Source organism: Syngnathus scovelli, chromosome 7, assembly GCF_024217435.2.
Source record: "Syngnathus scovelli strain Florida chromosome 7, RoL_Ssco_1.2, whole genome shotgun sequence".
Taxonomy (NCBI): Eukaryota; Metazoa; Chordata; class Actinopteri; order Syngnathiformes; family Syngnathidae; genus Syngnathus; species Syngnathus scovelli.
The window spans coordinates 30,622-43,741 of NC_090853.1; the positions used below are offsets into that span (position 1 = coordinate 30,622).

The following is a 13,120-nucleotide window of genomic DNA, read 5'->3' on the forward strand; positions in this document are numbered from 1 at the left end:
CCACAGGCATGCCAGAAAACAAACTAAGATCCGAAGTAACTCAAAGACGGACCGTGACAACACCCATGTGAACGAATACCATGTGAGTGAGTGGGCCAGAAAAAGTTGGACTAAATTCAGTTGGGTGAGCGTTTCCATTAACGTGTTCGCCGCAGATAGAGACGATATTTCATAAGCAGAGCCGTGGCCACATTTTGTGTCATTCATGCTTGTTGATGTTTTTAGAAAGACACCAGCTTTGATCTTTGTGCTGTGCGTACCCTGAAACTGTGAGTGTGCGCGTGCGTGCGTGCGTGCGTGCGTTGGGTGCGTGTGCATTTGTGTCATCTAAAAATAAGCTTGTCTCCAGGAAGACCTTCCTAATGGAACTTCTCTGTAGTCACTGTGCGTGAGTGCGTGTGCTATTTTCCACCTGGCAGGTGGTACCATGGCCATCTCTTAAAGACAAAAGGGCTGCTTTGACCAGTGGTCCCCAACCTTTTTTGCGCCATGGACCGGTTACGTGTCAGAAATATTTTCGCGGACTGGCCTTTATATAAATAAATAATACATTTATATAAATAAATAATACATTTATAGTAAATATATAAATACGATGAAATAAAATGATACGGCTGGCATATAAACAAGTATAAACGACATAAAAATAAAACTCACCCATTACGTTGAAATAGTGGGAGCACTGAGCTTGTTTCTGAGAAACGAGCCGCCGGTGCCATCTAGGCGTAATCAGAGACAATGACACCCGAAGTGGTTAAGGTTTGTCTTTTAATGCAGGATGCTTGGTCTCCACGTGTCGAAGCAGTTTTGAAGGCTTCATTGCCTCGTTAGCTAGACTGTCGCCATACATCAGAGTCACCGTTGGCGATAAATTCATATTTTAAGTAGGACTCCAGAAATTTTCTTTTAAATGCAGCTTTCCTTTTTAGAAGTGGTAGCCCCTCTTCTTCCGTCTCCTCATTGGGTTTTTTCCCTTTCCAAAGCAGCCTTCCAAACATCTGTTTCTTGCTCATTTTCGCTTGCTTCGCGGGCTCGACTGACGTGACATGTCACGTGACTGAGACCAGCGTCTTGACCTTAACCGACGGATGTAATTGGGAGAGAATTGCCATTTTTTAAAAATATTTTTCAAAATATTTTTTGCAGTCAGGCAAGTTCCATGTCGCTCGTGACGAATCCGCAGTCACGAAACACAAGATTTCGAAACTCGCTTTACCCTAACGAGCGCAACTGGAGACGGAAAGCAAAATAACATGGGAGCAAGTTAATCTGTAACACCGCCCGGCGTGTTGAACTCCCACTCCCACTTGCTGAAGCCATTGATAAGAAATACCGTAAGTTTTTCTTCTTCTTCTTCTTCTTCTTCTTCTTCAGCGCCGCTGACTGTTACTCCATACTGCCCCCTTCAGTTCTGGCAACTATCAACACAGCGCCCTCGCCGAATGAAAAGTTAAATATTCGGTCCTAACGGTACCACGAAAAAGCAGATAGACGTATTTTTTGCGTGTTGTTACCGAATTGGTAGCGGAAGTATCGGTGCTTGTGACAACCCTACATGAAACATGCCCGCTCCAACTCGCTGTCACAAACCATCCGGCGACCACTCATCCTCAAGCAGTGCGCGTGCGTGCGCTTTAATCCCAACTGGCGGGAGGAATAATGCAAGTGGCGTCTTATCTTTTGGTTTGTGTGGTGGAAAGCGGCTTAGTTGAGGCCTCCAGCCCGGCCGCCTACTGCGGGAAGCAGGAAGGAACTATGCACAGAAAGGGTCACACACACACACACACACACACACACAGGTGCGTACATATATGCCTGCGTGTTTTTTCTCGGGAGATGGGGAAAGAAGAAATGCGAACGCATGTGTCCTGCTGCAGCCAACGAGCGCACGGCAAAATCTGCAAACAAATCAAAGACGCTACAGTGCCTTGCGGAAGTATTCGCCCCCTTCAACCTTTCAACATTTCGCCACATTTCAGGCTTCCAACATAAAGATAACATTTTAATTTTTTGTCAAGAATCAACAAGTGGGACACAATCGTGAAGTGGAACGAAATTTATTGGATAATTTAAACTTTTTTAACAAATAAAAAACTGAAAAGTGGGTCGCGCAATATTATTCGGCCCCCTTGCGCTAATACTTTGTAGCGCCACCTTTTGCTGCAATTACAGCTGCAAGTCGCTTGGGGTATGTCTCTATCAGTTTTGCACATCGAGAGACTGGAATTCTTGCCCATTCTTCCTTGCAAAAGAGCTCGAGCTCAGTGAGGTTGGATGGAGAGCGTTTGTGAACAGCAGTCTTCAGCTCTTTCCACAGATTCTCGATTGGATTCAGTTCTGGACTTTGACTTGGCCATTCTAACACCTGGATACGTCTATTTGTGAACCATTCCATTGTAGATTTGGCTTTATGTTTTGGATCATTGTCCTGTTGGAAGATAAATCTCCGTCACAGTCTCAGGTCTTTTGCAGACTCCAACAGGTTTTCTTCCAGAACGGTCCTGTATTTGGCTCCATCCATCTTCCCATCAATTTTAGCCATCTTCCCTGTCCCTGCTGAAGAAAAGCAGGCCCAAACCATGATGCTGCCACCACCATGTTTGACAGTGGGGATGGTGTGTTCAGGGTGATGAGCTGTGTTGCTTTTACGCCAAACATATCGTTTTGCATTGTGGCCAAAAAGTTCGATTATGGATTCATCTGACCAGAGCACCTTCTTCCACATGTTTGGTGTGTCTCCCAGGTGGCTTGTGGCAAACTTTAAACGACTTTTTATGGATATCTTTGAGAAATGGCTTTCTTCTTGCCACTCTTCCATAAAGGCCAGATTTGTACAGTGCACGACTGATTGTTGTCCTATGGACAGACTCTCCCACTTCAGCTGTAGTTATCTGCACTTCATCCAGAGTGATCATGGGCCTCTTGGCTGCATCCCTGATCAGTCTTCTCCTTGTTTGAGATGAAAGTTTGGAGGGACGGCCGGGTCTTGGTAGATTTGCAGTGGTCTGATACTCCTTCCATTTCAATATAATTGCTTGCACAGTGCTCCTTGAGATGTTTAAAGCTTGGGAAAACTTTTGTATCCGGCTTTAAACTTCTCCACAACGGTATCTCGGACCTGCCTGGTGTGTCCCTTTGTCTTCAGGGTTCTCTCTGCGCTTTATACAGAACCCTGAGACTCTCAAAGAGCAGGTGCATTTATACGGAGACTTGATTACACACAGGAGCATTCTATTTATCATCATCAGTCATTTAGGACAACATTGGATCATTCAAAGATCCTCACTGAACTTCTGGAGTGAGTTTGCTGCACTGAAAGTAAAGGGGCCGAATAATAGTGCACGCCCCACTTTTCAGTTTGTTATTTGTTAAAAAAGTTTAAATTATCCAATAAATTTCGTTCCACTTCACGATTGTGTCCCACTTATTGTTGATTGTTGACAAAAAAATAAAAATGTTATATCTTTATGTTTGAAGCCTGAAATGTGGCGAAACGTTGAAAGGTTCAAGGGGGCCGAATACTTTCGCAAGGCACACGCTACGTGACAAGTGATTGCTTTGCGTTACTTTTTTTTTATGCTGACTCAGCAGCGACACCCAAGCGCGTCGGGGTCTCAGAAAAGATGCGTAGGACCATCGAGCGGAAAAACGGCTCGAGGACCTCGTTCTCAGCACCGACAGCACCTCCCTTTCCGGTCGACATATTTGTAGTTTTTTAGCCGAGGTAGCGTTGACTTGCGCCGCAAACATTTTGATTGATTAAAAGATGTCAACGGCTGAAGACGTCTAACATGCATAAGACGTAACAAAATAAACCCCCTCAAAATATTTATGAACACGGCTTATAATACTCTTATTACACACTGTGTGTGCGTGTGTGTGAATGTGAGAGAGAGTATTTTATTGTATAGTATTGCACATGTCTTATCAGCATGTTAGTGTTTGAATGACTGCAATGTGTAAGTGTGCATTGTCTGTGTTTATGTTGTGAATGAATATGTCAGAGAAAGAATTGTAAATTCAGTATGAGTAAGTTAGCTGTGTGTGTGTGTGTGTGTGTGTGTGTTGTGTGTGTATGTGTGTGTGAGAAAGAAAGAGATTTATGTCAATGTCTTATTTAAATGTTTTTAGTTAAACTGCACATTGGAGACTGGTCAAACGCAATTTCAAACTTCTGTGCTAACCCTGTTACATAGAATTTTTGGCAATAAAGTAAACTTGAACTTGAACTTAGTAAGCTAATGCTAGCGCTAGCGAAAAGCTAACGAATGCATTTAACACATTGTGTTCCCTAAGAATATAACTAGACAAGAAGTGAAAACAGAGCGCACCGCTCTAAAATCAGCAGAAAGACTGCTATGAAAACAGCTGCATCAACACGCAATATTATGAAAGTGAAATACAATTGTATTATTTTTGTGTCATCTGGAGCTTACCGTGTCATCTCGAGCTTACCGCTTTTCTGTGTCCGTCGTTTCCATAGATTGAAGGCACCGAAGCACTAACGAAACAAAGTCTTTTGGCGAAACCTTCTCCATAACACTGCATGAAAAATGAAATTTGACCAGGCGCTTCTTTAAGGTTCTGGTGCAATGAGCTGCGTGGCTTGATGCATCCAACACGGGACATTTTGATCCCTCCACTTGGGCATCCTTGAGTTGTTTGGTAGTCCCGCCCCATTTACAGCCCCAATGGATGGGCTGTAATAGAAAAAAACCAAATCAAAAAACAAAACAAAAAAAACATCATAAAAAAACGGAGTAAAACAATACCCCCGTGCTAATACTGTCATGTAAACAACGCTGCCGTCTTGGTACAGTTCAACAGCTGACTGTCACAGAACGGATGGAGCAGGGCGACCAAATGCAGCTTGGACCAGGGTTTATTGAGCAAAACGCAAACTAACAGACTCGCCAAACTGACGTGGCTTAACAAAACACCAAGAGGACTGACCGACAGGGACGTGAAACAAAAGACGTGAAGACATGAATGATGCGACGGCGAGTGACACGCAGACAGGAGTTAAATAGGAGACAGGTAACGAGAGGCAGGTGACTGTGATTAGCACATGTTTTGTGAGTTGTCACAGGAAGGGAGGGGCGAGTACACAGACTGACAGAAACCATGACAACCTAGACATATTTGTACATTTATGTTATGGATGTACATATTACTGTTTTTTCGGCCGATATCAGACAGATAAACAATATGAACAAAATGAGCAAATGACAGTCATTTGCTGTCAGCAAAAGTCTGAAAGGACTTGAAAATATTCCATAGTTGCCGTCATCAGCACCCGTCTGTCGCTCTACCGCCCGCAGGCCAACGACAAACACCTCGAGGAATCAATGAGGGCTTTGGGACGCCTTTAGCCCCGCCTCCGCAACCACACCCGACGTGAAGAGGACCGCCCCTTCTCAGGTACGACTGTATGATAATTGGCCGAGGCTCTTGATGATGTCACATGCGGCGGCGTTATGACAAGAAATTCTGCATTAGCGTACTTCTTAGATGTAGATACACTGAACCCAGTGGGGGACCACAAAGCCTGCAGCAAAACGCAGTCACTGGTCTTCAGGCATGTCGACACGCATTCAGACACACACGCACACACCTAGTATGTGTCATGTTTTGTTGCGTGAAGGCTGAGGCCAAGTTGGGTCGTTTCAGCTCCTGTGACCCGTACAATGTCGCACGGTTCTAGCTGTCTCTTTTAGGACATAGTACAACGCTGTTACCTTGCGCATCTTGTGACACTGTGGTCGTTCTGTGGAGTTCTTTGCTGCTCGTTGAGCTGCTCACACATGTGCGTCAGCAGGAGCGCGGCCATGGGGGGCCGCTGGCCGCCGCCCCTGCCGGTCCTCCTGGCGGCGTACTGGCTGGTCCCGCTGAGCGGCGCGTCGTCATCCATGCTGTGTCCCGAGCGCTGCACGTGTCAGAACCTGCTTCCGTCCTACACGGTTCTGTGCGCCAAGACGGGTTTGCTCTTTGTGCCGCCTAACGTCGACAGACAGACGGCCGAGCTGCGCCTCATGGACAACTTCATCACCACGCTCAGGCACCGAGACTTCGCCAACATGTCCAGCCTGGTATCTACGTCCTCACTAGCTTCATTTGCGGTGTGGCATTTTGTCAGCGCCGCGTCAACGGCATTGCTGGCCGTGAGCTACGTTAGCAGTCAGACAGCCATTGTAGGAATCCAACCATTGTTCTCGCCCTGCTTCGATACGATGGGCCGCTGCAAGCCGGTGGCGCATAGCTTCCAGGCGGGCTAAGCCGTAGAAGTAGAGAAACATATCCAGCAGTTCCAGTTACTTCGAGCGCCTCAATTAAGAAAGTGACGCTCGTGCCTGGGCTACCGGCGTGACGTTATGCGCGATGGTCACGTACGAACTATGGTTGCGGCGGCTGGCCAGATCTGATCCCAGTTCATTTCCAGACCGACGTCAGTCGAGTCGCTAATAAAAGGGCAGATCACCATTACGAATGATAGAATCTGGCGCCGGTCTCCATGACAACGGCCTGCTAGCATCCTACCTGAGCCGTTTGTTTGCTGTCGTGGCGGCAGATCCACCTGACGCTGAGCCGTAACACTATCAGCCAGATCCGGCCGTTGGCCTTCGCCGACCTCCAGGACCTGCACGCCCTCCACTTGGACGGCAATCGTCTGACTAGCCTGGACGACGCCCACTTCCAGGGCCTGGTCAACCTGCGTCACCTCATCCTTGCCAACAACCAGCTGCACCGCATCTCCCAAGGAGCCTTCCAGGTCACTTCTTGATTCACATTGGCACATTTGTGGAATACGCTAGTCGCCCCAATTGAAGCTCCATCCAGCTCAATTCAAAAAGGTAAACTGCTCCATTCTTTTGAACCCCATCCTGTCCCGGCAGGACTTCCTGGAGACCCTGGAGGACTTGGACCTAAGCTACAACAATCTGGTGGATGTCCCGTGGGAAACCATCTCCATGCTTGCAAGCGTTAACACACTCAGCCTGGACCACAATCTCATCGAGAGCGTTCCCGAGGGAATCTTCTCCAACCTCCACAAGCTGGCCAGGTGAGTTCAAAAGGCGGGCCCCCGCGAGGTTTCCGTCGCTAGCGTTCCGTCTTGTCCAGGCTGGACATGACGTCCAACAAGCTGAAGAAGATCCCGCCCGATCCCCTCTTCCTGCGCATCCCGGTGTACGCCAAGATGAAGGGCTCGCCGTTGACCGCCTTGGTCCTGAGCTTTGGCGGGAATCCGCTGCACTGCAACTGTGAGTTGGTCTGGTTACGGCGCCTGACCCGCGAGGATGACCTGGAGACCTGCGCCTCCCCTCGAGACCTCGCCGGGAAGTACTTCTGGACCATCAGAGAGGTGTGACGCTGGTGCGGCGGCTCTGGCTGGGATAAAGAGCTTTGTTTGGATATGGAGCCTCCTAACAATTTGTTAGTTTGAAGGATTTGAATGGCAACAGCTCAGCCAAATACCAGACATCTAGCCGCACGCCACTAGTTATTGATGAACCTCCTTCCTCCTTTACTTTTCAACATTACAAACAGCTGTCAAATACAGAGCGCTCGTTTCCATAGCAACCTTCTCATTTCACAACCTCATTCGAACATCTCGCTACAGGAGGAGTTTGTGTGCGAAGCTCCGATGATCACTCGCCACACGTCTAAGATGTTTGTGATGGAGGGCCAGGAGGTGAGCCTGCGCTGCAAGTCCATGGGCGACCCCGAACCCTCCACCCATTGGGTCAGTCCCGACGGGAAGCTGATGGGCAACACGTCGCGCACCGTCTGCTACGACAACGGCTCGCTGGATATCCTCAAGGCTTCCGTCAAGGTGGGACGGGAGGGACGCCGCCCCTTCTTCTCTTGAGGCGCTGCCCTCCTCCCATGCTGAGCCCCTCCCCTCCGATTCCCGGCAGGATTCCGGAAAGTTCACCTGCATCGCATCCAACGCGGCCGGCGAGGCCACAGCGCCAGTGGAGCTGGTGGTCAACCCCTCGCCGCACTCGGAGCCCAAGCCGGACGCCGACCCGGGGCCCTCGGACGTGCCCACGTCCATCAAGTCCAACGGCGGTCAGGCGCGAGTCGCCCAGCAGCGGGTCAGCGTGTCTGAACTAACGGCGAGCACCGCCCTCATCACGTGGCCCGCGCAAAACCACATTCCCGGCGTGCGCACCTACCAGATCCAGTACAACAGCTCTGCGGACGACGTCCTCATCTACAGGTGAGCTCACCCACCCTAGCCTGTCGTCGGACGGCTCCTCCGCCCGGGTCTTGCGGCCTGTCCAAAATCATGCATGGACTGATTGATGGATGGATGCTTTGGCTGCAGGATGATCCCGGCCAATCACAAGTACTTCCTGTTGAGCGATCTGGCATCCTCCCGCGATTACGACTTGTGCGTCCTGGCCATCTACGACGACGGCCTCGCCGCCTTGACCGGCACCAAGATGGTGGGATGCGTCGCCTTTGCCACCGAACCAGAGTACGGACGGTGTCACTCCATACGAGACCAGGCAAGGGGCACTCTTTACCGCTGGCGGTGTGTGTGTGTGTGTGTGTGTGTGTGTGTGTGCGTGTGTGTGTGTGTGTGTGTGTGTGTGTGTGTGTGTGTGTGTGTGTGTGCGTGCGTGCGTGCGTGTGTGTGTGTGTGTGTGTGTGTGTGCGTACGTGTGTGCATGCGTGCGTGTGTGTATGCGTTGAGATGTTGACCTTGGCATTTGGCTTGTTCAGTTTTTGGGTGGCACCATGATCCTGATCCTCGGCGGCATCATCGTGGCATCCGTTCTGGTCTTCATCTTCATTCTGCTAATGAAGTACAAGCTGCACAGCAATCACCACCACAAACACAACACCGACGCCCGACACGCCCACGTCTGCTCGCAGACCAACGGAGGGGGCGGAGCGACCGCCCTGCCCTCACCCGGACAAGGTGACGAGGGGAGCTCAGCTTGGCACGTTTGGATTGGGCAACTTTTCACACTATTCTAGCATCTGACAAATGTATCTCCTTTTGATGCTCGAGTGGAAACGAGTGAAAAGCCACAGAAAGGTGCCTTTTCAGGCGTGGCAAACGAGTCATCGGCGATGCGCTTTTTGTTCGGCAGGCGCACACAAAGGCCGCCAGCTGTCTGCGGACGGGTTGCCGGCCGCCGCTACCGCCACCGGCCTCAGGGGAACGACCGTTGTGGATTTGAGCGCCGCCGCAGCGGCGTCACAATAACAAAGGGAAGCAACTGTCTGTCAAAGCCAATATTCCACACCCCCTCCCTGTTTTTATCTTTTGGTTTGCCGCTGGTGCCCGGGCTGAGGAGGGCGTGGCAGTGACCAGCGTCGTCCCGCGCCGGTGAGTAGCATTTTGTTTTTGATATTGTAGCTAATGTCATGAATTATTACTCTAAGGATTCAAATCGATTATAGGTCTTTTTTTTATATTTAAAACATGCCAATTTTCTCATTAGATCTATTATTAGTATTATTTTTATGTTTTGACCTAGACAATCTTGCATGCAAAACTATATTAATTCATTGGAGCAATAGCTTACTAATTAGTTTACTTTTTGATTTCCGAGTTTGCTTCAGGTACTTATACTGTTGCATTGTCTATTTCTTATTACTCTGATACACTCTGTTTTAATCGTTATACCTTTTAAAATAACCTGTGCGCCTTACCTTCCGATGTATTGGTCAACACGGCATCCTAACTAAACCATACAGATGAGGCATTATGCAGCAACACTGCCCCCTGCAGGTGCGGTGGCTCAACTACGAGCACATTTTCATGCTGACGATGATTGTCAAGTTTTGCTTAACTCTCTCTTGTTTCTCAATTGTCAAGTTGTTAGTTTTCCCCAGTTCTTTGCCCCAACTTGAAAAAGGGCCTGGGTCCTTTGAACGCAAGAACAATTCGGACTTGGTCTTTTTTCTTTCTTTTTGCAGTTTATCGCACAACTACTTGGGAGGTTGATTCATCAGGTTGAGAAACAAAGAAACGTTGCATTATTTTGAGTTCAATCAATTTCAGCGATTGCATACAAACATGAGTGAAACATGAAGCATAAGCAACCACAAATGAATTGACAGCCACTCAAGCCAAGACAAACACAGCCTGTATGTACCCCAAAGCAAACAATTCAAATATTTTAAACAAAGCATCCAAGTCAATTTCCTACTAACTGCGTGTGACCAGAAACTGAGGGCTTTCTGAGATTTTCTTTTCTTTGCTTTATCCCTTTCACCTTGAACCATTCACTTCTTTGTTCCCTGGCTTTTACACCGGTCTGGAGGCAATTATGGCCACCCCTGACACCTGACAGGAAGTTTGGCTAATTGCGATGTGGCTGTTTAGCTCTGCCCCCTGCAGGTCTGGAGGAGAACTAGTAGATCTTTTCTGCCTCTGTTAGTTGACATGACAATGACGTCCATGCGCGCCATAGCCGAGCGATCTTAACACAGGCGTGTCCTCTCTGCAGGAGCCTTCCTGGTTGCATGAAGCACCCCCTGCGCACCCAAACTCACAAGCAAAGTGAGTCCACATCAGATGGTCTGGCACCACCAGGACTTCTTTGCACTTTTGGGACGCCCGACCCACGTTGCCCGGCTCCTTCGCCAGAATCGACGAGTAAAGTACTCGTATCGTCGAATGGAAACAATCGCCTTTCCGTGAAGACGCTTCCTCGAGCGGCGGTCTATAGAGAGCAGCTGACGAGGAACATTGCGTGAAGAACCCTCTTTATAAAAATGTTCCGTTAAGAACATTCCAGAAGACGACTCGGTGCAAAAACATTCATGATGGCGGAATAATTCTCAGAACGTCTGTCACTATACAGTACTTTTTGTTCTGTGTAGATTACGGAAGAACCCGAGTCTGGACATTTGAGGACTGCGTGAGAAACATAAACTCCAAACGAGCTCTCTGTTGAGCACACTTCTCGGTTGCTTTGATTGTTTTACTCAGCAGCGCCACAAAGCCACAAAAGTGGGATTTATAAAGAATGAAATAAAACAAGTATTTTCATCGTGAAAGCAGTTGAGCGTCTTGACATCTACAGGGCGGCGTTGGCGGGCGAGACCTTGCCCTTGGTCTTGGTGGCGTCCCTGAAGCCAAGAAGGCTGCAGACGCCGTTCCTGATCTCGGCGGTGCGGACCCCGTAGATGACGGGGTTGGCGGCGGCCGGGGTCAAGATGTACAGGAGCCCCATGGCGCTGTTGGCGTCGGTGGCGATGGCAAGACCGAGGTTGTGCGACAGGAAGGTGATGCTTCCGACCAGGTAGAACACCGTCATCACCATCAGGTGTGTGCCGCACGTGTGGAAGGCCTTACGACGCTCGTCCCCGGGGGCCGCCGCCCGCACCACGGCGACGAGGATCTGAGTCAGCAACCGAGTGATGAGATATTGCAATATTGCTCAAGGGCCCATCTCACCGGTGGAGACCGAGCCCCCGTTTGCGCTCTAGCCAGGGAGACCGACGTCTTGCAAGACTAAACCTTTAGTCTGAGAAGCGGCGCCGCCGCTGGCGCCTTTTTGTGATGTCGTAGAGACTCTGCGACAAAGTACGAAAGCGACACTGCCATGTCTCCGGCAAAGACACAGAGACCTTGCGGGGACGATTCCCTAAGTTGCGAGCAGGATTAAAGGCCGCGAGAATTAAAGGCCGCGATGTCTCAGAGCGCAGCCAAAAGGAAAAAACAGAACCTTTGAGAATCGACTCAACTCACTGGCGACCTAATCGTCCAGGAGACTACGTAGCAGAGATTTGCCTCGCCTCGCCTCGCCATCGGGTTGCTGACAAGTCTCCGGACCAGTGAGATAGACCTGTCAAGTAAACATTTCACCACGACGCCACGGATACTTTCTGGCTGGCAAAAGTGAGTAAGGCAAAGCCTTTGAGAAAAACAGGCTTGAGTGACGACTTGAGCCGTCTGGCCGGCAGTCGTGTTTGGTGTCGGGCCAATCGACGATCCGACCGTGCTCGCATTCTGCCATCCGCAAGTATGACGGCAAGCGTCGTTCTGAAACGGAGAGCGTGGAAACCTTGGAGTAGGAGAAGATGATGAGCGGGATGTCCACGCCCACGAAGCAGACGATGACAGCCACGCCGGCGGCAGCGCTGCGCCCGGTGTCGCCGCAGGCCAGGCTGACCAGCGCCATGTGGTCGCAGTAGCAGTGGCGGATCACGTCAGAAGCGCAGAAGCGCAGTGAGCCGGCCAGGCCCACCAGGGTGGCCATGACGGCGCCGCTCCGGGCCAAGGTGAAGAGCGTCAGCGTGACCAGCGCTCGCCGACCCACCAGCTGCTCGTAGCGCAGCGGGCGGCACACGGCCACGTAGCGGTCCAGCGCCATAGCCATGAGCAGGGTGGACTCCACCGACGACAGGAAGTGGGTGGCGAACATCTGCGCCAGGCAGCCGGCCAGGGACACGCGGGTCCCGTCTACCAGCAGACCCACCAGGGTGCTGGGGATGATGGCGGCGATGGCTAGCAGGTCCACCAGGCACAGGGCGCATATCAGCAGGTACCTGGGTACACGTGCTATATGCTTTGTGCTACACGGTAGTTTTCTGCATGCTGCTGGGGTGCTTTGACTTACGGCTCTGACAGGTTTCGCCAGCTACGAGTTACCGGCTACCGATAAAAGGCTAAAAGGATTTTTTGAACGGGAGAGCCAAAGAAAACAAGGCCGAGACGCTGACACCGAACTAGCCACCCAATGTAAATAGGCGTGAGTGCACCCTGTCGCTTGATTGCACTCTTACCTCCACAGTTGTGCATTGTGGTCTTTGAGAACCAAAGAGGAGTGTTTCATCCATCTCCTTGATCGGATTGCTATTCCTCGACTATGAATTGAATGGCACGCACCGTCGGCGTATCCCGGGCTCCTTTCCAAATCTCCTCAAAGTCTTCAGATGTACAGGTAGCGTTATTTGCGTCACGAGCTCGGTCCCGGGAGAAAGTTGAATCGTAAGTCAAGGCACAGCAGCATATATGGTACATCGGCGCGGTACAGTGAATCCCTTTCCATCGCCAAGCTTGTATTGTATTCTGTCGATAGTTCCCTTTTACACAAGTTCCCAACAACAAGTCTCTACATTTGTATTCTATCCAAATGTTGTGAAAAAACGC

General features: G+C 50.0%; 2 protein-coding genes across 2 annotated transcripts; one reads left to right on the top strand and one right to left on the bottom strand.

Moving 5' to 3' along the window:
• The first annotated feature begins 5,828 nt into the window (after positions 1-5,828).
• On the top strand, positions 5,829-11,022 carry si:cabz01090165.1 (uncharacterized protein LOC100333421 homolog). Its single transcript, XM_049725999.1, has 10 exons — positions 5,829-6,089; positions 6,569-6,769; positions 6,894-7,060; positions 7,120-7,360; positions 7,619-7,831; positions 7,917-8,221; positions 8,330-8,513; positions 8,731-8,929; positions 9,105-9,343; positions 10,470-11,022. Exons 1-9 carry the CDS (start codon positions 5,829-5,831, stop codon positions 9,218-9,220), a joined length of 1,887 nt encoding a protein of 628 aa, XP_049581956.1. The 3' UTR covers positions 9,221-9,343; positions 10,470-11,022.
• On the bottom strand, positions 10,932-13,097 carry LOC125972387 (olfactory receptor 52L1-like). Its single transcript, XM_049726050.1, has 2 exons — positions 12,033-13,097; positions 10,932-11,366 (listed from the first exon to the last, which is right to left on the bottom strand). Exons 1-2 carry the CDS (start codon positions 12,390-12,392, stop codon positions 11,043-11,045), a joined length of 684 nt encoding a protein of 227 aa, XP_049582007.1. The 5' UTR covers positions 12,393-13,097; the 3' UTR covers positions 10,932-11,042.
• Positions 13,098-13,120: the final 23 nt, after the last annotated feature.